Source organism: Crotalus tigris, unplaced genomic scaffold (assembly GCF_016545835.1).
Source record: "Crotalus tigris isolate CLP2741 ecotype Arizona unplaced genomic scaffold, ASM1654583v1 scf7180000017685.4511686, whole genome shotgun sequence".
Taxonomy (NCBI): domain Eukaryota; kingdom Metazoa; phylum Chordata; class Lepidosauria; order Squamata; family Viperidae; genus Crotalus; species Crotalus tigris.
This window is the reverse complement of record NW_024096565.1, coordinates 2,439,253-2,463,983: the sequence shown is the minus strand read 5'-3', so window position 1 is coordinate 2,463,983 and position 24,731 is coordinate 2,439,253. Positions and strand designations below refer to the sequence as shown.

Sequence of the window (24,731 nt, the reverse complement as noted above, 5' to 3'; positions counted from 1 at the left end):
CGTGCATTCCCCCCCCACTTGCGCTAGCACCTGCAATCCCATTTGCACATACACGCGGACGCGAATGGGGACACTAGCATGGAGTGGGTGTCCACAGCCCGTTTGCACATGTGCCACTAACCCGGGTGGTTTGTGTGGCCTGTTTGCGCATGCACAAAAGGGCCACTAGCTGCCCTGGGGGGTGTCCATTCATGCATGCACATGGTGCCAACACATGCTGCATGTAGAAACAGGGTTGTTAGTGCACATATCAGTGTGTGTGGCCCTGTGCACATGCGCATACACGTGCACACCAATTTTGAAGCTGCTCTCCTTCCCTCTGGTTGGAAAGGTTGGAGACCTCTGGGTTAAACAGTGTCATTGACGCAACAAATATGAATTTGGCCAAACTCCGGGATACAAAGGAGAACAAGGGAGCCTTTTGTGGTCATAGGGTCACGAAGTCAGAAATGACTTAGCAACTGAACACTAACGTTACTGCTTTTATAATGCATTACAACATTACTATTATAATGTTGCATTACAACAATAACATAAATAATCTGTACAATGCTGCATTATAATAATAATATTAATAATACTAATGCTAATACTACTACTAATAATAATATGTAGTCATTATGTTAACATCTGTGTTGCAAAGAACTATAGCTGCTGCCAAAGTAAGTTCAGATGCTTAAGTGTTGACAAGTGCTGCCAAGCTTGTTAGCTTATTATAACTTTATAATAAGAGGGTCTGTAAAAATAAATACCTAGCTGAGAAATCTAAATGCCAAATACTTCAAAACAACTTGTTTAATTTATGGAACAATAAACAACTTCATCTAGTATAAACTACAAAACTAACAATTAAGAAGGAGGAAGACCAATGAGGAAGGTAGAATAGAGTATACTCAATACCAGAGAACTATAAAGTAGATAAACTGGAGGTACTATTTATTTACTTAACTTGGTATTTCTGAGTAGTTTCTGGCCTAAAGCCTAACTTGTTCACATGATCCCAGAACAGGAAATGTGGCTATAAATAGACAATTACCTTTTTTTTATATTACTGGACTTAAAGATGTTTATCACAAGATGCTTGGGTCAGATCCTCAATCGGTCAGGTGTGCATAGCTCCAAGATTTAAATGAATAAGTCATCTGAAAGGGGGTACTTTCAAAGAAGCAACACAAAAAGGTGAGTTTTGCTTGGCTGTCAAAAATGAGGTCTTAACAAATGTTTTATTTGACAAGTGCTATGCTAACAATTTGTCTTATTATCAGGAAAAGATTGTAGCTACCTGAGAGAACTCTGCTTCACAGAGACATTTATGTAATATAATGCAAGAATGGGAATATGTCTTTGGCACAGAGGCAGAAGCCCCGCTAGGAAAAAAGAAAATCCACACACAATGCACACACGAAAAATATGATGTCCAATAGATATAAAGGGTAGTTTCCCCATTAGTAACCCCCCAAAAACTACTAAATTACTGCCAGCTTCATAGCTATTTAAAAACATAATATCTCTGTTCTTTGCCCCCATGTCAAGTTATTGTGCTTCATAAATATTTACAGCTGTTTTAAAGATCATTTATATCCTACCTTGCCTGTGATCTTCCCTTTTGCCCTTTCTAATCCAATATATTTTACCCAGAAGTAAACTTAAGTAACCTCAGAGATATTTCCTTGTGAGTATAGAAGCCAGAACTGTACTAAATATTTCAAAAGCAACAGGGTTTCAGAGTAGTTTACATTTCCTTTCTGAATGGTTGCATTTTCTCTACTAATTCTTTTTTTCTCAGTATGTCTTTGCATGTCAGCATCTACTAATTTAACAAGGCTAATTAACTGCAAGAAATTTTTGCTCTGTAGCCCACATGATACTCTTCCAGTAAGCTTTTCACAGGGCCTGTAAGTTGGACACTTGGTCTTAATGGATTCCATTGATATGAAGTCAGTTTGACATTAAAATCTTTGGACACTTTTCCTTCCCAGAAAATTTTAAAGTATGAGATAAGCAGGTTCCACCTAATGATCAAGCCCCAAAATAACTGTCTGATCACCTGATCTTCTGCTTCTGAAACATAGGCCAAGAATACTTTGTAAGGTTCCAGGCTTCCATGTGTTTCTTCCAGTTTCTTCCATGTGTTATTTCTGCTAGATATGTAAATAGCAAACACACTGGTCTTTGCTATTTTGATGCATTCTTTTTTATTTTTTAATACCTCCTTCTCCAACTTGTGATTTCTAGGTGTGCTGCCAACTTCATTAACTTTCATTAGGTTGGGTGGGCAGAGGAGTATGGGACTGAAGGCCAACAACACTAGGGAAAGCTGCCACTGAGTTGCAGGCAATACTGAAGCATACATTTGAGCATTTCTTCAATGTCCTCCAGCACTCCACAAGAGTGCTCATCACCCTGTCAGTGAGACTAGCAACCAGAAGAGGAGAAACAGGGAGGTGACTGGGATGTCATGAACTTGTCTCCAGTGGAAAGCTGCCCGGTGGAAGTGCTACCAAACTGTCATTGATCTGCTTACACCTACACTTCGATTCTTGTCCCTTTTTCCCTATCACTAGGATTAAAATCTCACATCCAAAACGTTTTTGCTCATTGTGGATATAGTGGACTGATGTGATATCTTTGTTTATGGCATAGATATATATAAATTCAGAAATAAATGCCAGCAATTGATCAAAAACCCAACTGTAACTCATTTGTCAGGAAAAAAGTGTGAAACAGCAGAAATAAATGGAAATAATCAATTGGGCTGCAAAACTCACAGATGAGGAAAAACCTTTTGCTGGGCAAAAAAGGAACAAGAGCTAAATCTTTCTTTTTTCAAATCATTCAAATGGTGTCCTTTTTAAATGGCATCTTCTTCTTGGCCCCAGCAAACAAGTGAGACAATTTACAATTAAGGAGGAATATTTTCTTCCTTACTCCAAAAGTTTCCTAAAGGTGTACAAAATGTGTTAGGCTTTGTCATCCATCACCTTAAAAAGAAGGCAGGTAAATGCCCTAATGGGGGACAGGGGCAGTAAATGCAGGATGGAGATCCAGATTTATGCCTATTTATTTTCTGTCAATGTAAAAAAAAAGGCAAAAAGCCTTCAGCTCAGCAGGAGGACAAGTTCATCACAATAACAATTTTTTCTGGAACATGAGCCTGTCGATCTGTAGATTAATTGTCTCACCTTTCCAAGTTGTCAAAAAGTCCAGTGGGACTTCTGGACAACTTGGGAAGCTGAGACAATTAAGAAAGCACTACTGTCAGATGTGGGACTGTGGGACTTCTGGACAACTTGCAAAGCTCAGGCAATTAAGAAAACGCTAGTGTCAGATCACTGTAACCCTACATGTCCATTGTTTTTCACCTTAGAGTCAACCTTAACTCCTGGCAACTATGTGGACAAATCCATGCAGGATTTCGGGAAGCGATTTGACATTGCCTTCTTCCCAGGGTTGAGGTGGTGTGATTGGTCCACCCAGATGACTTCCAGTAGCTGCTGATTTGCTGTCCTTTACTGCTTCCTCTCAAAATCTGCAACCTCAAATACATAGGTGGTTTCTATACAAAAATGCAGAGCCTGCCAAGTTGATCTAAATTGAGAAATGGTCTGCTAAAAGGATATACAGTATAGGTGTGATTAGATGTTTGCATACATTTAGTACTCTGTCTAATAAGCACCCAGTAGAAAAAGTACCGCACAAAGAGAACATGAGTGGGATGGCTTTTGTCATTATGATCAATAAATACAAAATAATTTTAGCATTCAGTCATTTGGTGTTAAGCTATAGAGGGCCACATTTGTTCATGCAAGGAACAGTCCATTCTTGCATTGTTAACATTTGATTTTTTTATTGCAGTGATTTACGGTCAGACTTTCTGGATCACTAGTTTGCAAGATTATAAAAAGAAAATGAGTGAGTACCCAGAGGTATGTTAGAGTAGTAGGAATTTATTGCCATGTATACTATGCAAAGAGGCAACCCTATATTCTTTTTATCTGATAATAAGTCGTATCAAACACTGTAGGATTTAGCTGTGAATGTTTTCCACTGAGGTAACTTTGATGAAATGGATTCTAAATATGTCCTATGCCCTAATACGTATGTGTTTTCTAAATGGCCAGATTCTTATTTTTTAAAATCTTCCAGCAATTGTATATAGAACTGTAAAGCTGATTGTTAAAATTATGAAATGTAATAATTCACAAAAATTCTGAGTACTCAGAAAGAATGTCTGCTGGCCTGCTTATCTATACTGAACAAAAATAGCTGGAAACTTTGTAAATCTCATTAGCCTATTATTAAGGATAAGGATAGGTGTCAAGCTGGTGGCTTTCTTTAAATTAGTGTTTTATTTTTTCTGTCTGCATAGACCATTAATGTGGTCTATTCTTGGAGTTTCTGAATTGTGATTGAAAGGAACATAAGTTTCTCAAGAGAGATGTCTCAACATTACACAAAAACATACTTTTGTTGCTTTTCGAAATGGATCTTTTTTTCTTTTGCATTTGAGACACAATATAGTTCCACACTATATTTTTTGTTTGTACCTTATTGATTTCAGTGCTTCTATTTCTAGACTAATGTAAAAGTATCTCTTGGAACCAAAACCTAGATGCTTTTTTTTTTTTTTTTTTTGCATTCCTAGCAAGATGCTACTTTATGATGTGATTATTACTCATGGAGCATCAGGTGATATAAATTTCTCCCGCCTTGTTTCTTTGGCAAACTACCTTGCATCTAATGGATTTCTGTGTCTGTGATTCACCTGCAAAAGCCTTAACATCATTCATCGGGCTTAAAGCATATAAAGCAGTTGAGGCATGAAAACTAAGTTTGCTTTCTAGAGAACAAAAAAATTGGATGCTTTAAAGCAGACATGTCAAACTTATGACATCATGTGATGTCACGCGATGTATCGGCGCTTTTCCCCCATTGCCGGCAATGGGGTGGGTGCCGTTTCTTCATGATGCGCCAGCCCACGGGCCGGCAGTTTGACACCCCTGCTTTAAAGGATCCTAAGGTAGCTAATATTTTTGTGCAGCTCTTATAGGGCTTTAGTAGTTCATATACAAATACTACTGCATTGTATTGGTTAGATATATAATTACATCTCTCCCAAATTTAAGAGATCATAATGTTCTTGTACAAGAAGCATTTGTTACTCTGTATAATTATGCATTTACCTTTACTTGTCCGTAATGTTAAATACCTATCCAACAGCATTATATTTTGATCTAAAAGTCTATTTTTTATTATTTATGGTAGATATTGATTAGTTGGTAGTGTATCATAAAATATTATTTTAATCTTTACCTTTTTCTCCCGTTGTTAAACTAACTGAAACTTTTTTTAAAAGGAATATTTTAGATTGTCAGATGACTAAAAACTTTCTGGAATTTTTTGGGGAGGTAAGAAAATTGATGTCTTATTAATAAAGAATTATTGAATAATTGCAGTACACACTCCTAATGATCAGAGAATTAGTATGATTGTTTTGGAACAGAAGAAAAAAAATATTTTATTCACTTATTTAGCTGCAAGAACATCTCGAATAATTATACTATAATCAGTTAAGCTTAATTTCATAAGTTTCCAGATGGCTGTATGAAAGAAAGTATTCTAGGGACTATTTGGAATAAATAAATAACAATAAACTTTATTGTTATAAGCAGTGCAACGAATTATTGTATTGGCAAATTAAAGTTTACATGTGAATATATTGAGAGATCATTTCATCTTTATTTTCTAATGAATGCAGATTGTTCAATGGGTCCTCGTGCTGCTGCTAGTGTGACACAGCAGGCTAACCAAAATAACAATAGCTTCATTCTAAGCCTGGTATTTTTGCCTTATCCACTGCATCATCCAACGCTTCAAATTAAACTCTGAAGATTCATTAATTCCCCCATCTAGTTTGTGCCTGGGACTACAGATGTTATAGAGTAAGTTATCAGATGTATAAAGGAAGACACAAAACCTGATTTTATCAGCTTGTACAATTGTTAGAGAAGTGGGAAATGAACTTCAAGCAAAGTTTTTTTTTATATTCTACAGTTGTCCTCGATTGACACAAATGTTATGCTGCAAAGTGAAACATGTTAAATGAGTTTGCCCTATTTTACAACTTTTTTTGCCACATTTGTTAAGCGAATCATTGCAGTTGTTCAGTTAGTAACATGGTTGTTAAGTGAATCTGGATATACCATTGATTTTGCTTGTCAGGTCGTAAAAGCTGATCACATGACCCCGGGACACTGCGACTGTCATAAAATATGAACCAGTTGCTAAACATCTGAATTTTGATCCATGTGACCATGGGGATGCTGCATATTATTATAGGCAGTTAACTGCTGACTAGGATTTGCAGACCAGGAATTCAGTTTTAGTATTTGTCACTCAATACTGATATTTTAACAAAAACCTAAAATCGATGTAATATATATTGGATAGCAATTTCTGAAGTAAACCTTTCTGTGTTTATTACGTTTTCTAATGTACGCTGCATCATTTATACACCGTTGCTTCCCTCTGGAAAAAAAACTTCAAAGAAAAGAAAGCATCATAATTTTAGCTTGTTGCACTTCTTGCAATGCTTCTCTTGAGCCTAAAATAACAAAATGATGCCCTCTAATCACACTGATCAAAAATCATATTAATTGGGGTACAGTGTTAAAACATTTGCCAGTATGTTCTTGAAGTTTTAAAATTAAACTTTACAGCAACTTTCCTCCCTTTTTCTCAGTTATCCAAACTTGAATTTTTGGCAGTCACAAATCATCTAAGAGCTAGTGACTTTGTATGGTTACAACAAATGCATGCTGTATGAAGCAAAATTAAAGGTACTTGTCCAGTCTCCAGGAGTCAAAACAGATTTTGAAGGAACACTTACACACACTCTCCAGCACCAGTGGTTCAAGATATTAGACACAATGGTATAAAGGCCCTCCACAGTTTGTTATTTGAGCCAGATATACTGATGCTTTAAAATGAAATTTGTTGTACCCAAACTGAGCTCTAAGTCAGCAGTCCCCAACCTTTCCAGCTCTGGCCTCCAGCAGTGGGAGGGAGGGGATGGTTTCGTGCATGCAATTTAATCCCACAAATGTGCATATGGAGCTTTGTGCACTTGCCTGCCGCTTGCATGGCCCGGTTTCCAATGGGCTACGGACAGGTAGCGGTCTGCGGACCAGGGATTGGGGACCTCTGCTCTAAATGAGATCCATACAGTTTCACTATGCTTAGAAATATTTTACCAATACAGATATAAAAGGTGAGTTATTATATGCTATTGGTTTTGTAATAAATTTATAATTAATAGAAACTTAGATGTTCAAACTTTGTCTTCAAATAAAAGTGACTATCCATTTATGGAAAGAATATTTATTTATTTTTTAAAAAAGAACTTATAAAAAGAGTGTTGCATTAATACTGCACAAAAGAGGTCATCCGGATGATTTCACTCTTAGTAATTTATTACCCTCAGAAAGTGATTAGGTAAATATTTCCAGCCACGGGGTTTCCTCTGTCTCATCAGAGTTCTTCTTTGACCTGCAAGTAAGATGAAAAACTTGGGTATCAAACCTTATAACATTGAATTATTTAACTTTGCATGTGTTCTAAATCCCTTATTCTGTTATGCAGGTTCCCTTTGTAGTTAACACATATTTTTCAATAATGGGTTTTGATGGCCTATGGTTATTCCAAGCATCTGGAATATATCATCCTCGCTATTGCATTTTAATGTATCTAAAAAGTGTGTGTGGATTGTGAGAGCCGAGTTGTTCATCAATGGCACAGTCTCATGGGGAGTAGTGGACCCTCTTTCTTTGAAGATCTTTAAGGAGGGTCTGGTTGGACATCTTTGGGGATTTCTGCAGATATTTGAATTAGGTTGGATGATCTCTAGGCTCCCTTACACTCTGTGATTCTGTGGCCTTCCCTGCTGTCTATTCAGCTGTGAACGTATGAACAGGTAGCAATAACAATTTCCGAATCGCCCTGAGCTTCAGTCTTCCTGATCCCAAGTTCTCCTCCCTCGCAGGCCATCTTCGTGGTAAGAGTCTATATGAAAACAGTTTTGCTTTTTGCTTTTTGATATGCTTTCTTTCACTTTCACCTTCCCCTTAAATCTCACAAGGAGGTATTGAGAAATATTTGCTTCTTACTCAATCTGAAATTGTCTTCAAAGGAAGGACATGGCTTCCTTGTAGGTAGGGTCTGGGACATGTAGATATCAAGATGAGGAAAGAACTTAAAATGCAACACTTGATCATATCAATTAGAGTAGCTTTATGGGTTCCCAAGTGCTATATCTACAGATAGTATAGGTCTTGTGCTGTGGTATGTAAAAACAATCCTTAGAACCGTGGTGGTGAACCTATGGCATGCGTGCCACAGGTGGCATGTAGAGCCCTCTCTGTGGGCATGCACACCATCACCCTAGTCCGAGGCCTTCAGCTGGGTTTTATAAAACCTTTTTGCTTTAGACTTCCTCTGCGGTGTGCAAAAAAAAAAAGGTTCAATCAATCAATTTCAACTTCTCGCAGGAAAAAAAAAGATCTCGCAAATTGGAATTGATTGATTGAACTTTTTAGTCCCACCCAGTCTGCCATTTCCACCGCAGCCACATCCACCATATGGGCCATGCCCACCCAATGGGCCAAGCCCACGCGGCATCCGACGATACATAAGTGGGTTTTGGGTTGCAGTTTGGGCACTCGGTCTCTAAAAGGTTCGCCATCACTGCCTTAGAACATTAGAAAAAAAATTTTTTTTAAAGCCACATAAGTCTCATAAATCTCCCTTCTGCAAAAGATTGAGAAAAATACTGCAGTTCCCCATTTAAACTGCTTTTGTCTCTCTCTTTTAATTTGCAATGCCCTCACATCATCTTGGAAATACTATTTAACTAGGGGAATAATAGATATTTAAAGGGATGCATTTTGACTCTAGTTGCAGCCTTGCACTTGGAAAACAAATTTTGAATAAGTAAAAAATTTACAGTTTCTTCATGTAGAATATCTTTAATTCTAGTTTTTCTGAATATACAAAGCATTCCTATCATTGACCTGGCAGGTTTTAGCTTGTATCTTAAGATTTAGTTTACATGTATTAGAACCTTTCTTTCTTTCCTTCCTGGTACATGAAAAGCGATGAAAAGTTCCATTCTGACACTGTAATATTTGTGTTGTGAAGCTAAGAGCTTGAGTGGCATAACAGTGTTCTCATTAACATCAGGTCAGGATGCTCAAAAACCAACTCCTAAAATACTAACTTGTACATGCTGTACCTTTGTTCGGTGGCAATTACAGGGAAAAAGGTCTTCATCCGGTTGCCCCACTTTCTCCATGCCATCCCTAACTTTGGGATCACTCACTTGTAGCTTGGCATATTCCTAATGATAAAAAAATTAGAGAAGAATATTTTTTGCCTTGCTCCTTCAAACAATAACCACGCGATGTTAAGGGGGCAATAAAAAACTTTCAGTCCTACATGGGAAACTTTCCATGCATTTGAAAAGGCTTAAGGAGCTTTACGAGGATCTTTAAAGCCTTCCAGATGTTTCCAGCATCTGTTTCACTCATCAGAATTCCAGAAAACCTCTCTCGGTATGGACATACTGAACATACCACATAAAACCTGGGATGGTCCTTCAGCTGACGAACATTGTGTACTGCTGTTTTAGTGCAACAAATGGCCCACACTGCTTTAGGGAATTTGGATTCTGTAATATTCAATATCAAATAACCCTATTAGGTGGCTTGCTAAAATATAGTCATCTCTGTTAATGCACAGTCTGTGTTTTAGAAGAGGCTTTCTAAAGTTCAGCTCTTTAATCTTTGCTGATGGCTGTTTTGAGGAGCCCATCTTCTCTTTAAGAAAGGCATCTGTAGAAGCACAGATGCATCCTTAGCAAGTGAATTTAGGACATAACCTAATCACTTGCAGATTCTACCAATTAAATTGTTAGTGATGCATTTTTAAAAGTTTCCCAATAATCTAGGTCATGGGGGTCAAATTCAATCGCATCCCGTGACATATCATGACGTTTTTTTGCCTTTGCGGAGCCAGGGTGGGCATGGCCTGCATGTGACGCATCTGGCCCGCAGCCACCAGTTTGACACCTCTGATGTAGGCAGTCTGTGTTCAATTCTAATGTAGCTGAATGCATAGCATTTTGAATCCATAAAATAAACCATGTTAGAGATAATAAACATGGGCTCAGAAAATGTGAAAATATCTATATCAGTGGTGGCGAACCTATGGCACACGTGCCAGAGGCGGCACTCAGAGCCCTCTCTGTGGGCACGTGTGCCATCGCCCCAGACCCGCCTCCCCCCATGGCCCCCTCACCAGCAGCAGCCCCCTGGAGGAGAGTCGCCCCCGAGCACAGCCCGTGTGGAGCAGCGCAGCCAAGGACATGGCAGCCGAGCAGTGGAGACAAAGCTTCACCCTCTCACCCGTTGCGCGCAGTTGATGCTGCAGGGCGCGGGTGGAGGGCATGGCTGCCATGGCACTGCTGGGACACCTGGGTGATCTGTGGCGGGCCGTGGAGGCAGTGGGTGGCCCCACAGGCGGGCGGAGGGGCAATTTTTGGACACTCGGTCTCTAAAAGGTTCACCATCATTGACCTATATGTTATGGGAATGCATACATGAATTCAGTTATCTAGTTCAGGAGCTATCTTGCTCTTTAGAGTTGTAAAGTAACCATTAATGTAACATACAGAGAGGGAAACCTGATCTATTACTTAAGATTGTTGTAAGGATAAAAACGAGGAAGGAGAAAAGTAGATATATTGACTTTGCTCTTTGGACAGAATTGTGGGGACTGATGTAATTAAATAAATGAAGGTCATCAAAGAAATGGAGACCTCCTGGAGTGCTCCACTCACAAAGACTTGTTGCCTTCATGCAAGGCCTCTCAGTGAAAGCTATGACTAAAGTCAAGGATGGAGAACATTTTTCACCCTCAGGTGACTCTACATTAATGATAATATTCCTAGCACAAGCTGATAATCTATCATTTACAGATAAAAGAACTCAACACTCTAATCACATTTCTTAAAAGTACCGTATATTCCGGCGTATAAGACGACTTTCTAAACACTTAAAATCTTCGCAAAAGTCAGGGGTTGTCTTATACGCCGGAAAAAATATTACTCAGCAAGTTTTCTCTCCCCCCCCCTCTCTCGCTCAAAAAGAGTCCTAGGGTTATTATTAACACCAGCCGATCAACTAAAGATATCTCTTTCCAGCCTCTATACTGGGAATGTCGTGACAGTAAGATTTCCTGGAGGTTTATTCCCCATTCTATAATGCTACATTGCAAACCGTCTCCTCTCTTCTTCCCTCCCTTTTGCATCCCAATTCCTTGCCCACCCCTCCAGAACTGCGGATTGGTAGTGGCCGTCCCATGATTAATTCATTCAAAGGAAGTAGAAAGGGATGGCCCATGTAATGGGGAAGGGGGGAAAAGAGTTGTAGGGTGGTTTTTTTTATATAATGAAAACAAACCTAAGCATCTGCGTCCATTCAAGGCACTTCTCAGTGCTTCTTCATGCAGGCTTTTCAGCGTTTACCTCTCACTGCCGGTGAGAGTAGCTTGGGGGAGGCGGAGCTTATGGGTCTGGAAGGGGAGGGGTGTCAGCTAAATTCCTCTCGGATTTACGAAGCAGGAATGGAGTGAGGACAGAAAACAGCTACACAATCCTTTCGCCTGTCGACTTCCACCAAGCTTGTGCAAGCAGTTTCCCCCCACCCGCCTAAATAAACTTGCTTGGTGCATTTGTGGTGTTATTTATGACAGATCCTGACTGGTCAATCTGGCTCCCATCTATAAGTACTGTAGTGCACTGAGTTTTAATAACAAATTAAAAGGAAAGCCTTTACTCCCCCCCATTACTTGAAAAGGGGGCAACTTATCACATTTGTGGAAATGCAAGTTTTCGAAGGGCGAATGCCTTTCTTACTCGGTTTATTAACTGCTTCCTTTCCTTCTTCCCTAAACATTCTGGCTGTTGCCAATTTCATTCTTGGTAGTGTTGCTTTAAAAAACTGCTGAGAAGTCCTTTTGCAGGCAGGGCAATTTTCATCAAGGTGTGTGTGCGATTGACAAGGCAGAGCCTTTGACAAACAGGCAGGCTTTCTGCTCACTCGGCTCTGGGAGGCTGTGGAGGATTCGCAGGGTGGAAGACTGAGAGGAGGAGATCCCTATGTGCAGCCTGCTTGCTTCAAGCCAAAGCTTGCTACTGGGGGAGGGGGCAATGGAAGGGACCGGGGAGTCACACGCATGCCTACATGTTATCTTCCTCCTATCATCATCAGTTCCATGGTTGACAGCTTAGAAAACAAACAGCATGGCAGCTCCAATGGGTTTATTGTCTTATCCTTCCTTTCAGCTTTAGAGTGAATTAGGAAAAGTTTAATCACTTGCACTGTTTTATGTTTACATGTTTGATGACAAGCAGCCTTATGTTTATAAGTGACAGTTTTCCTGCTAAGTTCCTGTATGTCATAAGCATTTGAATTAAAATTACCGTATTGAAATCAAATCTGATGTTTTTTAATTTTTATTTGGTGTGCGTTGGAAGAGGGGTAGTCTTATACGGCGAGTATAGCCCAAACTCTATATTTTAACTGGAAAAGTTGGGGGTCGTCTTATACGCCGGAATATACGGTATATATTTGCTATTGAGGTCCAATAACTCTTTCTGGAGTTCTACTTAACTATTGAGATACACCTAATTAATTAGTGGGGTCAAATTAAAAAAAAGATGTACTAAATAAAACTGTTCATCTTAAGATGCTTTCTTAAAAAAAATCAGCTCCAAAATGCTCGAATAAACATCTTCCACTGAGCAATGGTTGCTCTTTCAAATGTTACAGAGCCAAGAATCCATTTGTCTGCAAGCTGGGAATGCTGATCACATTATCAGAAAATCCTGGAGGAAAGCAAAATAGAAGCCTAATATGCTTACTTGAAATAATAAATAATGGAAGGGGTCCAATATATTCCAGGAAAGGTTCTTCCCCTCAAATGATAGTTAAGAATTACCAAAATTAACATTAAAGCTGTAATGTTAATTCTTTTCCATCCGTTTTTACACACATGGATTTTCCTATTTTTTTCATGTCTTATTTTTCATTCCCTGTTTTCAGAAACTACTGGGGATAGAAGAGGCTTCAGTTAGCTTATGCATTTGGTAGTTTCACTTTCTCATAGAAAAATGGAACAACTCAAGACAAGTGGTCCCATAACGATTAGCAAAACGAACTACTAATTTTTAACATTAAATAAAGCTGGGGCCCATTGTTAATCCCCTATCTCAGCAGATTTCAATGTAAGTTCAAGAAAGCAAGATGAAACTGACCTGAAATAGTTTGAAATAATAACAGAATATATGATCGCCCATAAGAGAGTTCCTTGCAAATTCTTGTCCTGCTTTTGCAATGTTCTTTGCCTACCAAGGGGAAAATGGGGCGGGGAAGACAGAAGGAATAAATACCGAATTAATGCATTTTCATATTTAAACTTTAATTTTCCTAAATTTCCTTTTCCAGCCATTCCTATCTACATATTAATTAGTTTCCAATGATCACAGCTCAAAATAAATCAAACTGGAAGAGTTAATTAAAAAGAAATATAAAATTACTAGCACTCCTTAGCTAGCAATAGTGGAAAATACATCTAGCTCAGAGTTGACATCTTGATGTCCTCCAAGTTGGCTTTTTTTATTGCTGGTGGTTCACGAATACGCTACTTACAGGTAGTCCTTGACTTACAACAGTTCATTTAGTGACCATTCAAAGTTACAACAGCACTGAAATATGTGACTTATGACCGTTTTTCAGAGTTACAACTTTTGCAGCCTCTCCTTGGTCATGTGATCAAAATGCTTGGCAACTGGCTCATATTTATGACGGTTGCTGTGTCCTGGGGTCACATGATCTCCTTTTGCTACCTTCTGACAAGCAAAGTCAATGTGGGAAATCAGATTCACTTAACAACCAGATTACTAATATTTTTCACATTTTTAAATGTTTCCACCTTCCCGTAGATGTCATTCCATTAAATTCTGCAGTTCTTATAATTCTGTTGCTAGAATTGTGGGCAGCTTTTCAAAGAGGCCTGTCGCTATTCCTAAAATAAGCTGCTATGCTACCCTAATCAATACATGAAATTATTATTTGCAAAGACAGATTTACTCATTTCATTGTAGAAAACATAGGTAGTGGAAATACTTTTAAGAACATCTTTGCTTAGGTTAGTTTCCAAGAATATAGGATATTACAACTACTATAGAAAATCAAAATATCTATGACAGGGGTAGGCAACCTTGGCTCTTTTATGACTCATGGACTTCAACTCCATGGCTGGCTCAGGAATTCTAGGAGTTGAAGTCCACGAGTCATTAAAAAAGCCAAGGTTGCCTACCCCGATCTATCATATTTCCTTCATTTGATGGGCAATCTCAGTTACAGACATCTTCATTACAACATAATGATTCTAGATCAGTGGTTCTCAACCTTTTTAATGCCGCAATCCCCCAACCGGTCGTAAGTCGAGGACTACTCAACCAGTCATAAGTCGAGGACTACTCAACTGGTGCAGCACTGTTTGCAGAATGGGACTTTTGGCAGGCTCAGCAGGGCAGAGACAGCCTGGACAATTCCTATTGCTTTTGAAAGCCAATAGAATTAGACTCTATTCAAGAGAGTCTATTCTATTGGCTTTCAAAAGCCAATAGAATAAAAGGGAGTAGCACAGCTAAGGAAAAGGGGAAAAAAATGGCGGACTGCGTTGTTTGGTGACCCCCGTGAAATGGTCATTCGACCCCAAATGGGGTCCTGACCCACAGGTTGAGAACCACTGTTCTAGATAAAGTGATTCAGAATAGTCAGATTCTGCTGAATAATAGCATGTGCTTCACATTCAGAAAAGACCCCAGGGCCAGTTCTTTGCACCTAAACTGAGGAGGGAACAATTTTTGCCTCAAACCTTGGAAAAGCCACTGCCAGTCAAGATCAACAAGTTTTTGAAATGCACTCCTGACAGCTATTACTGGCAACTGCTACAGGATAAATTAAACATAACCAACTTCCCTCTGTGCGAGTTTCACAATTAATCATCTTTCATAATACCAAACTAAATAGGTTTGTATCGTGGCAATCAACAGAATTTTATTAATTAAATGCATCTTTACCTCTTCATCATGATCTTTCGCCCACTGGAGTTTTTCCATGAGATCACTCAGGTCATTCTTAAATGGAACAAAGTGCTTCCAAGGTTGTAACTCATTATAAAAATGTTCATAGTAGATGGAGTCTTGCTTCAGTACTAAGCTGTTTCCTGCCAGCAAGTATGGCAGCCGATATGCAGCCACTGTGCCATCAATATTAATTTGGTATTTAGACTGCAAAATACAAAACATACCATTAATAAACATGTAATTTTACCGAAGGTTCTCCATGCCCACCCAAGAACTGAACTCTTGACAAATGTATGTGGAATATCTAGATGGAAGATATTCCACAGATAGAATCATTCCACCCATTGTTTGGTATCAAACTTTAAATTCCTACTGGATGTGTGGTAAATAAGGTATTTTAGCCAATTATAGCTGTCTTTAGCACAGGGACAAGGAACACAACATAAGATCTAAGTTTTACAACAGTGAGACCTCTAAATGTATCAGCTCTTGCCAGCAGGGTAATATGTAGGGCTGACGGGAACTGACATGACATCTGAAAGGGCTGTTAAGTTATTGAGCAAAGACAGTGTAGCTCTTCATTTTAAAAATCCTTACCTTTATTAATAGCAATCAACTACAAAACCAAAGAAATCTGTATCTAAAGCATCAGTAATATACTATAGCTATCTCTCCCTTTCACAGACCTTCCAAAACGTTTCATGCAAGTGGGATGACTGATATCTATCTATCTATCGATCTATCTATCTATCTATCTATCTATCTATCTATCTATCTATCTATCTATCTATCCATCCATCCATCCATCCATCCATCCATCCATCCATCCATCCAATTTCTATGCCACCGATCTCACTTGTGAGAAACTGGGCAGCTTACATCATCATAAAATAGGAGTATAAAACCATTAGAATGTTAAAACATTTAAAACATTGAGCATTAAAAGTTAGCAAAAACTAGAAAAGAAAGGATACCAAGGTAGTCCTCGGCTTACGACCACAATGAGCCGAGGTGGCGCAGCAGTTAGAGTGCAGTACTCTAGAGTGTTCAGCAGGTCAGCGGTTCAAATCTCACTGGCTCAAGGTTGACTCAGCCTTCCATCCTTTTGGGGTAGGTAAAATGAGGACCCAGATTGTTGGGGGCAATGTAAATATATATATACATTGCTTACTGGTGTACACCGCTTAGAGAGTGCTTGCACTTAAAGCGGTATATAAGTCTCATAAATAAAATAAATAAATAAAATAAACCCAAAATTTCTGTTGCTGAGACCATTGTTAAGTGAATTTTGCCTCATTTTACCTTTCTTGCCATAGCTGTTAAGTGAATCACTGCAGTTGTTAAGTTAGTAACCTGGTTGTTAAGTGAATCTGGAGTCCCCATTGACTTCGCTTGTCAGGTCGCAAAAGGGGATCATGTGACACTGCAACTGTCATAAATATGAGTCAGTTGCCAAGTGTCTGAATTTTGATCACGTGACCATGGAGACACTGCAATGGTTGTTAAGTGTGAAAAACAGTCACATGTAACTTTTGCAATGCACTTTTAACTTTGTATGGTCACTAAACAAACTGTTGTAGGGCGAGGACCACCTGTACACTAACAGGGTGGACCTGGGACCTTCTTAATTTACTGATCTCCAGAGTGGGATGCCCTCACTGGGACCCCAAGCCACTCGGCAGAGCCAGGTTTTCAGGCTCTTTTCAGAAAGCCAAAAGATGGGGTGAGTCTCACCTCAAGTGGCATTATGTTTATTTTTATAAATGAGCAGCAAACACATTCAAAATTCCTTCCTCCTCTTATTTTTCTCACAACCACCTTGTGAGGTGTGTTGGGCTCAAAGAGTGACTGGACCCAGGTGAATTGTAATCCCAATCTAAGTATTACCTCCTAAATACCAACGTCTGCCAGAAATTTCTGAAGGATATTACTTTGAAGTAATCAAACCCCCAAACATTTAGAGGTTCAACTGTCATAGATTCTGAGCTGGTTATAACCCTATTTCTCTGATGTGAGCATGATACCTCAGTTGTTATTACCCATTTATTGATTTAAATTAGCTATTAAACAGCGCTGTTTGTTTAGATGCAGTCTAAACAAGTTGCAAACATAAGATAATAACTTTGACTGTTATCTTCATTAACAGAATGGTGCTCCTAAAGACACAACAGCAGAGGTCCCCAAACCAGGACAACCAAAAGACTATGGGTATTGCTGAAATATTGTTATTTTCTCTTTTTTAATCACCTTGCAGAATAGATGGATTATAGAAGAATAAAACTCCAGACAGTCACAGCCTAAATAAATTGCTAAAAAGTATTTCAGCAATCACAGATACTGCTGATACCACTTATTTGACAAGATGGGATTGGGGAAAAAAGAAAAAGAGGATTAAAAAAAATATCCTTCTACCCACTCCAGAAGCCCTCTCAGTCCTGAGAATACTAGAACTAGGAAGCTTGCCATATTTTATTTTATTTTCAATATATTTTTGCAATGCATTCTGCCAAAATGAAAAAATATATATTGATAAATGCACCTTGAAGAAATCAAAAAAGGAAATATGTTTCACAATTGGGCCATAGAGGCTTTCGTCATGCTTGAAAAAGAAGAAGTTTGTAAAGGCTGCATCAATGATTTCTGGGAACTTTCGGCTCATTTTCACAAGTTCAAGCCTCTCCTTTCGACTGTCACGGCCCCTCCAGATTGCTGTAGTGTTTTTCTCTTCCCATGGTGGCCCAGTATTTGCTTGAACAGACATCATATCCAGGCTGACTCTTAGGGGAAAAAATGGGAAAACATTCATAAGGAAGGGAATTCTGTGCACATGTTTCAGGAAGGGGTGTAAGACCCAGGACAGGAGTAGGCAACCCAAAACACTCAAAGAGCCACTTGAACCCGTTTCCCACCGAAAACAAAACACCGGGAGCCGCAAAACCCTTTTGATATCTAAAATGAAGACAACACTGCATATATCCCTTTTTACCTTTATTATAGGTGTGTGTGTGTGTGTCTGTGTGTATGTATGTATGTATGTATGTGTGTGTGTGTGTGTATATATATACACACACACACACACACAGTTAAAAAAGGATATATGCAGTGTTATCTTCATTTTAGATGTCAAAAGGGTCTCTCTCTGTCTCTCTCTCCCTCCCTCTCTCTCTATCTGCCCTTGGTTTGCCAGTCCTCTTCCCCCACTCTCTTTCTTTCTCTCTTTCTTTCCTCTCTCTCTCTCTCCTTCTCCCCCCCCCTCTCTCTCTTTCTCTCCCCCCCTCTCCTATCTGCTGCTCACCTGGCAAGCTGGCTTTAAGCTGTTCTCCAACAAGCTCAGGGGTAGGCAACCTCAACTCTTTTATGACTCATGGACTTCATCTCCCAGAATTCCTGAGCCAGCATAGCTGGGCTAGCTAGCTCTCTCCTGCCCTTCCTGCTTCCTGCAGAGATGCAGCAAAGGGAGGAGCTCCGCCCAATAAGCTTTTCAGCTCCTTGGAGAACACTGTGAGTGCACTCTCTTTTACACACACATATACACACACACACAAACATACACAGAGAGAGAAAGAGAGAGAGAGAGAGAGAAGCAGGGAAGCACAATTGCCTCTCTCTGTCTCTGTCTCTCTCTGCAAATGGCAGAGGAGGCTGGGAGCCACAGGGGAAGGCTCAAAGAGCCACATGCGGCTCCGGAGCTGCAGGTTGCCGACCTGTGACCCAGGAGGAAGATTTTTCCCATTAACAGTTTTTCTCTTTTCCATCCTTGGATGCTTCTTCCCAATAGGACTAAAGAAGAAATGCAATAGACTGGATGACACCTCAATGGGAGACTTAATGATAGAACAATTTAAATGCGTAAAATAAACTCTGAAGACACAGATCACAATGGAAACCAATCATGCTTAGCTAACATTTTAATAACTTCCTATAAACAATAGAGACATTCTTACCGCCCCATTGTTTCTAACACAGAATCTGTCAGGTCGTAAGTTGGCATTACAATATCTTTGGACTCACTGGATCCACACCAGGAGAATATGGGGTGGACATCCTGGGAAGATTTTCTTTTTTCCAGTGGCCAATCTCCCAAATTCACAAAAAACTCTACATCTGGCATTTTCACCTAAGACACAATAAAAAAAGACTTTATTTGTATATTAGTATTTTTATTATGTACTTATTGTTTATTCAGTCTTCCAATGGCAATCAAAAGATTCTTGGAAGATTACCACCTCCTTGAATAAGATTAATATGACCTTTTAATTTTATTTATTAAATTTTTATGCCACCCATCTCCCTTATAAGGTGACTCTGAGCAGCAGACTTTTCCTATATCCTTGATTTCTGAAGTGGATTCTAGCCACTGAATAATGTTTTAGAGACCATAACTGGAACATTAATTGGCAGATATGTTTCTTGTGGAAGATGATTAACAAATATATATTATATAGTGTTGGAATTCTTGAGCTTCACTGACCTTCTATAATTTTCTGGCATACACTTTTATTCAATCTGAAAAAACAGTATCAAAATTTTGCATTTATACATCAGTAATTGGTATATAGTATTTACGGTATTTAAATGCTGTGTGTAAATTACACTTAGTATAGTGGAATCTTTGGTGCTCCCTGAATTTGGTTCTTTGCTTGCAGACATTTCATTACATACATCATTTGTGCAAGTATGTGTTCAGAGACCACCAAGAACCAACCTCATGTTCCACTCTGAGTTACATATTTCTCTTCAATTGGAACTCTTAGAATAATACTGCAATGTAGGCCAGTATTATTATTCTCAATTTCATAGCTGAATTAAAATGGTGATTTTCTTAAATCAATGCATTTGCCAAATCTGCAATTCCTCAACTGTTTTTGTAAAAAAAAAAAAAAGTAAAATATTAAGGCATTATTTACTATAACAAACAAGAGAATATTTAATTCAAAGCCAAACAATTTATGAGTACAACGCCATCTAGTGGTCTAATGTTCCAACTATGCATCAACATTTCAAAAGTTTTTAAAATAGGTTTCTTAAAGTCAAGTGGAATGCTTCACTTCAAATGTATACAGTCCTTCAAAGTTGCCTGCAGTTCAAACAGGGAGCTGGAGCCTATTCTAAGGGAATCTCTCTCTCTATGTGTAGTAGTAGCTTGACTCTGTTACTAATCTGTTACATGCCTATTCAGAGTGGTATTTTGAGAGTTTCTACAGTCCTATATCATTCTTTCAATGGTGAGATCCAAAACCTCTGGTCATAGCCCAGCAGAAACTGTGTACACTAGAGGCCCCCAACCTTTTGGGCACCAGGGACTGGTTACATGGAGAGAGGTTTTTTTCGCAGACCGGAGGGTGTGTGGTTTTGTGTGCTGACTGCATCTCACAGATGGGGCTTTACTTATTTGTGCGGCCTAATTGCTAGCATGCCGCTCCTGGTCTACACAGTCTAGCATTGCCAGAATATACATATATGTTTATGAAGTGAGAGATAGTGATCGAATATTCGGTCCTTTTTTCATCTTTTGGAGTTTAGATTTGTTTTTAAAAAATTAAAAGAAATGCATTAAGCCTATCATTGGCTTAATAGTAATTTAAGCTGTTAGATAACAGTTTGCAAATCATATATGTGATGAGGAACACTCAGGTAGACTACCTCTAAGATACGGGCCATAAAAGACAACTGATTTTTTTTCCCCTGAAGGAATAGCTAAACAGGCAACTCATTTGAGTTTTATGAAAATCTGAGTATCAAAAGATTCAAACAGAGAAATCCAATCTTACAATCTCTCGGTATGTTGTAGTTTTAGAAGGAGGTCTGATCCAGGCTGGAACTAATGGACTAGGAATGGACAAGAGAGAGAGGCTGAGAGGTTTAAGACCCAAAACCGCTATTCAACCTCTGTGAAGAAACTCAGAGACACATCCATTTGTCCTAATCCAGTGGTGGCGAACCTATGGCACGGGTGCCAGAAGCGGCACTCAGAGCCCTCTCTGTGGGCACGCGTGCCGTTGCCCCAGTCCTAGGTCTTCAGCTGGGTTTTATAAAACCTTTTCGCTTTAGGCCTCAGTCACCGTGTGCAAAAAAAAAAAAAGGTTCAATCAGTCAATTTCAATTTCTCGCGGGAAAAAAAAAGATCTTGCAAAGTTGGAATTGATTGATTGAACTTTTTAGTCCCACCCAGTCTGCCATTACCACTGCAGCCACACCCACCCGGCACTTGACGATGCATAAGTGGGTTTTGGGTTGCAGATTGGGCACTCAGTCTCTAAAAGGTTCGCCATTACTGTCCTAATCCATGCCTAAGTGTTATGAAGAGGGTCAAATATTTATTTATGGGAAGGATTTGGGGGGGGAGAAGAAAGTGTTTATTTTGTTGTTCAATCCTGATCTAGTTTACTACAGAGGACCTTTGTAGCAGACAAAAAAAAAGGGAGGGGGAGGAGTTAATCTGAAATATCATTACTTTTATAAAATTCAAAGGATTTACTTAATAATTAAAATTCCGTCCCATCTTTTTATCACGCTTAGCAGCCAGAGCTCCAATCCAGACCCAAGGATTATCTTTTTTTAATAATAATGAGAATAATTTTAGTACATAGAAACCCCAAAATTAACTAGCAAGCTTTCTGGCCAAGTGAGGTTCAAACCCGGGTGTCCTTGTTGGCAGCCTGATAATTATTAACAGTTATACTACATGTAGCTTCAGTTTTCAGATCATTATGAAACTGCCATTGTGCAAACTTTCAAAAATTTCTACTTCCTTCCCGAGGACAAAGGAAAACCTCCAAACTACCGAAATAAGTGTCATACTTTACTTCAATAGGTGACCACCGAAAGGGAATAAAAGTTCATCTCCCCTCCAGGTGTTGTATTCTCCGCGTGCTGCCTTAATTAGATAAAGAAGGACAGAACCTATTGCCATCAAGTCAACGTTGATCATTTGGATAACAATGGCTATCTCAATGTGGCAGGCCCAGGAACAGCTACCAAAATTATTCCTTTGTTAACAGGGGAAAGGATATCTTTTTCGAAACTGAGGTGAGGAGTGGGCTGAGACAGCGGAACTAATTGGCTAATGGTTATTTTCTCCCATCTCAATATGGCCATTTTCGTAATGTCCCGCTGCTACAATACACCTGAAGATTATCAAAGCGGCCCAGATACATCTTTCGTTGTCAGCCATTCAGTCATGGAGATATGGTTGGGCTTTGGGGGGGGGGAATGAATCTTTAGGCAACTTTAAAGTGGACTTCAAAGACTTGGGAAATAGAAAGGATGATTCTGCAAGTGTATGACAAATATTTGATTGGAAATTCTATCATCCCTGCAGATGCAAGCCATAAATAACCATTCCTCTGCATTTCTCATTTCAACGCAGGTAGTAAAAAAATACTCCATTCTTGACCTGGATGGGAGCCACGGCACTTTAGAAGAGATTAAACTACAACTTCCAGCAGTCAACATGGCCAAGGAAGAGGAAGGCTGGGAGTTTTGATATAGTAACATCTGGGAGGCCATAGATTCCTCATATTGCTATTACTCATTCTGTGTCCTTTGGGGATTACTGTTTTACCTAAAAGCATGGACAACCTTAGCTTGGCTGAGCCATCTGCATTTTTGTACCTGAAATACTATGACACACCCTTCATACAGACTTGGCTAGATCATTTACACAGGTGGGATTCAATATTCTGTATATAACATGGGGAATTAGGAACCCCATTCCCACTGATGCATTATCCAGTATGCTGAAAAAAACATCCAAGTGGGCAATACACCAGAGAGCATCTATGTGTCTAACTAGAAAAATAAATCAGTAGCTTTTCCTTCCAGGGAAATACCTTACAATTACACACAGACCTAAAAACAAAATAACAGAGGAGGTTGAGTTGCATTCTATGTTAGAGATAATTACATCGCTACGGAGGTACTGTATGTAACACCAAGGATGAAAGCCTCCTTGAACGCATATGGGTTAATATAAAAGGAAAAAAGAATGACATTACTATAAGTGTATACTACACACCACCCAACCAAGCAGAAGAAATATATAAACCTTCTGCTAATCAGTTAATAGATGTATATAGGAAACATACCACAGTAGTAATGGGGAACTTTAAACTACCCTGATACCAACTGGGAGACAAACTCTGCATCAACTGGGAGATCGAACAGATTCCTGACCAAACTAGCTGACAACTATGTCATCGAAAAGGTAGAGGAGGGAACTAGAGCAGAAATGTCAAACACAAGGCCCGGGGGCTGGATGCGGCCCACGAAGTGGTTTCACGTGGCCCACGAAGTCATCCTGGAAATAGTGAGGGAACAGCCCCCGCTGCCTTGGCCCAGGCCAGCCGGGACCAATGTACAATTTTGTGGTGGCCATCTTGGCACTTGCCCCGGTGGACCATGCCTTGCCACTTGCCCTGGTCCTACCCCCTTCTGCCAGAGACCCTCAGATCTGTCCCACTCCTACCCAGGCCCCCACAAGCACCCTTGATGCGAATGATGTAGAACTGACCACGCCCACTCCAGCCACACCCACTCCAGCCACGCCCACCCAGTAGACTGCACCCACTCTGGCCACACCCACCTGGCCCCCTAAGGGCAACCGCAATGTTGATGTGGCCCTCAGTGAAATTGAGTTTGACATCCCTGAACTACAGGAAAAGCTATACTGGACCTAATTCTTACTAATAGAGAAGAAGTAACAGAGGGAGTTGAAATTGCTAAAACCTTGGGCAAGAGTAATATTGGAATTCAATATAATGCAGACACAAACAATAGGACATAATCAAATCAGTGTCTTACATTTTAAAAGAACTAATTTTAACTTACAGTGAGCTTGGGAAGGATTCTCTGGATGAAAATCTTAAACGGGAAAACAACTCAAGAAGCTTGGGAAACTCTAAAAATATGATTATAAAAGCTCAGTCTAGCATATTACAACCGAAAAAGAAAAAAAAAATAAGAAATCCAAGAAGAAACCAAGCATAGCTGCACAGAGTTGCACAAAGAACTCTGATAAACTTAAAGACAAAAAGATTAAAATGGAAAGACGGACGCAGCATATAGAATACCAGCAAAGATGAAATCAGAAAAGCTACGGCTCAGAATGAACTAAGACTTACAACAAATGTCAAAAATAATTTTTAAAAAGTTTCTTTCAACATATAAAAAACAAGAAAATCAAGAAAGCAATCAGTCAATTGATGGGAGAAGATGGCATGGAAGTGACATGCAGCAGAAGGAAGCAGAGCTGCTTTTCAATTGTCTTCACAGAAAAAGAAAAAATAGTCCAGCCTACTAAAAACAGAGCCATAAAAGACAAACTAGGAATTCAAATTAAAATAGGCAAGAAAATGGTAAGAGAACACTTGTCCATTCTAGGCAGTTCAAATCCCCAGGATCTAATGGATTACATCCGAGAGTTCTGAAGGAGATGGTAGACGTGATCTTGGAACCATTTAACCGTATCTTTCAAAGATCCTGGAGCACTAGGGAATTACCAAAGGATTGCAAAAGAGCT

At 39.3% G+C, this 24,731-nt stretch overlaps 2 protein-coding genes across 4 annotated transcripts in view; one reads left to right on the top strand and one right to left on the bottom strand.

The window, feature by feature from the left end:
* The first annotated feature begins 620 nt into the window (after positions 1–620).
* On the top strand, positions 621–23,499 carry TEX30 (testis expressed 30). The gene is given in 9 exon segments (XM_039337640.1): positions 621–662; positions 2,937–2,997; positions 3,856–3,926; positions 4,590–4,796; positions 4,798–4,818; positions 5,357–5,408; positions 5,759–5,942; positions 17,358–17,419; positions 22,581–23,499. Coding segments are annotated over 7 exon segments (585 nt in total). The 3' UTR covers positions 5,890–5,942; positions 17,358–17,419; positions 22,581–23,499.
* Positions 7,365–24,731, bottom strand: part of POGLUT2 (protein O-glucosyltransferase 2) — a 28,523-nt gene continuing 11,156 nt past the window's right edge. For 2 of the 3 annotated variants that reach the window (XM_039337719.1, XM_039337717.1), the window contains exons 5-10: positions 19,156–19,328; positions 17,751–17,988; positions 15,206–15,415; positions 13,373–13,462; positions 9,275–9,394; positions 7,365–7,548 (exon numbers count right to left, since the gene is read on the bottom strand). In XM_039337719.1, the coding sequence (XP_039193653.1) occupies positions 7,531–7,548; positions 9,275–9,394; positions 13,373–13,462; positions 15,206–15,415; positions 17,751–17,988; positions 19,156–19,328 (849 nt within the window). In that variant the 3' untranslated portion in view covers positions 7,365–7,530. The remainder of the gene's footprint in view (positions 7,549–9,274; positions 9,395–13,372; positions 13,463–15,205; positions 15,416–17,750; positions 17,989–19,155; positions 19,329–24,731) is intronic. The other variant, XM_039337718.1, reaches the window with a different exon arrangement.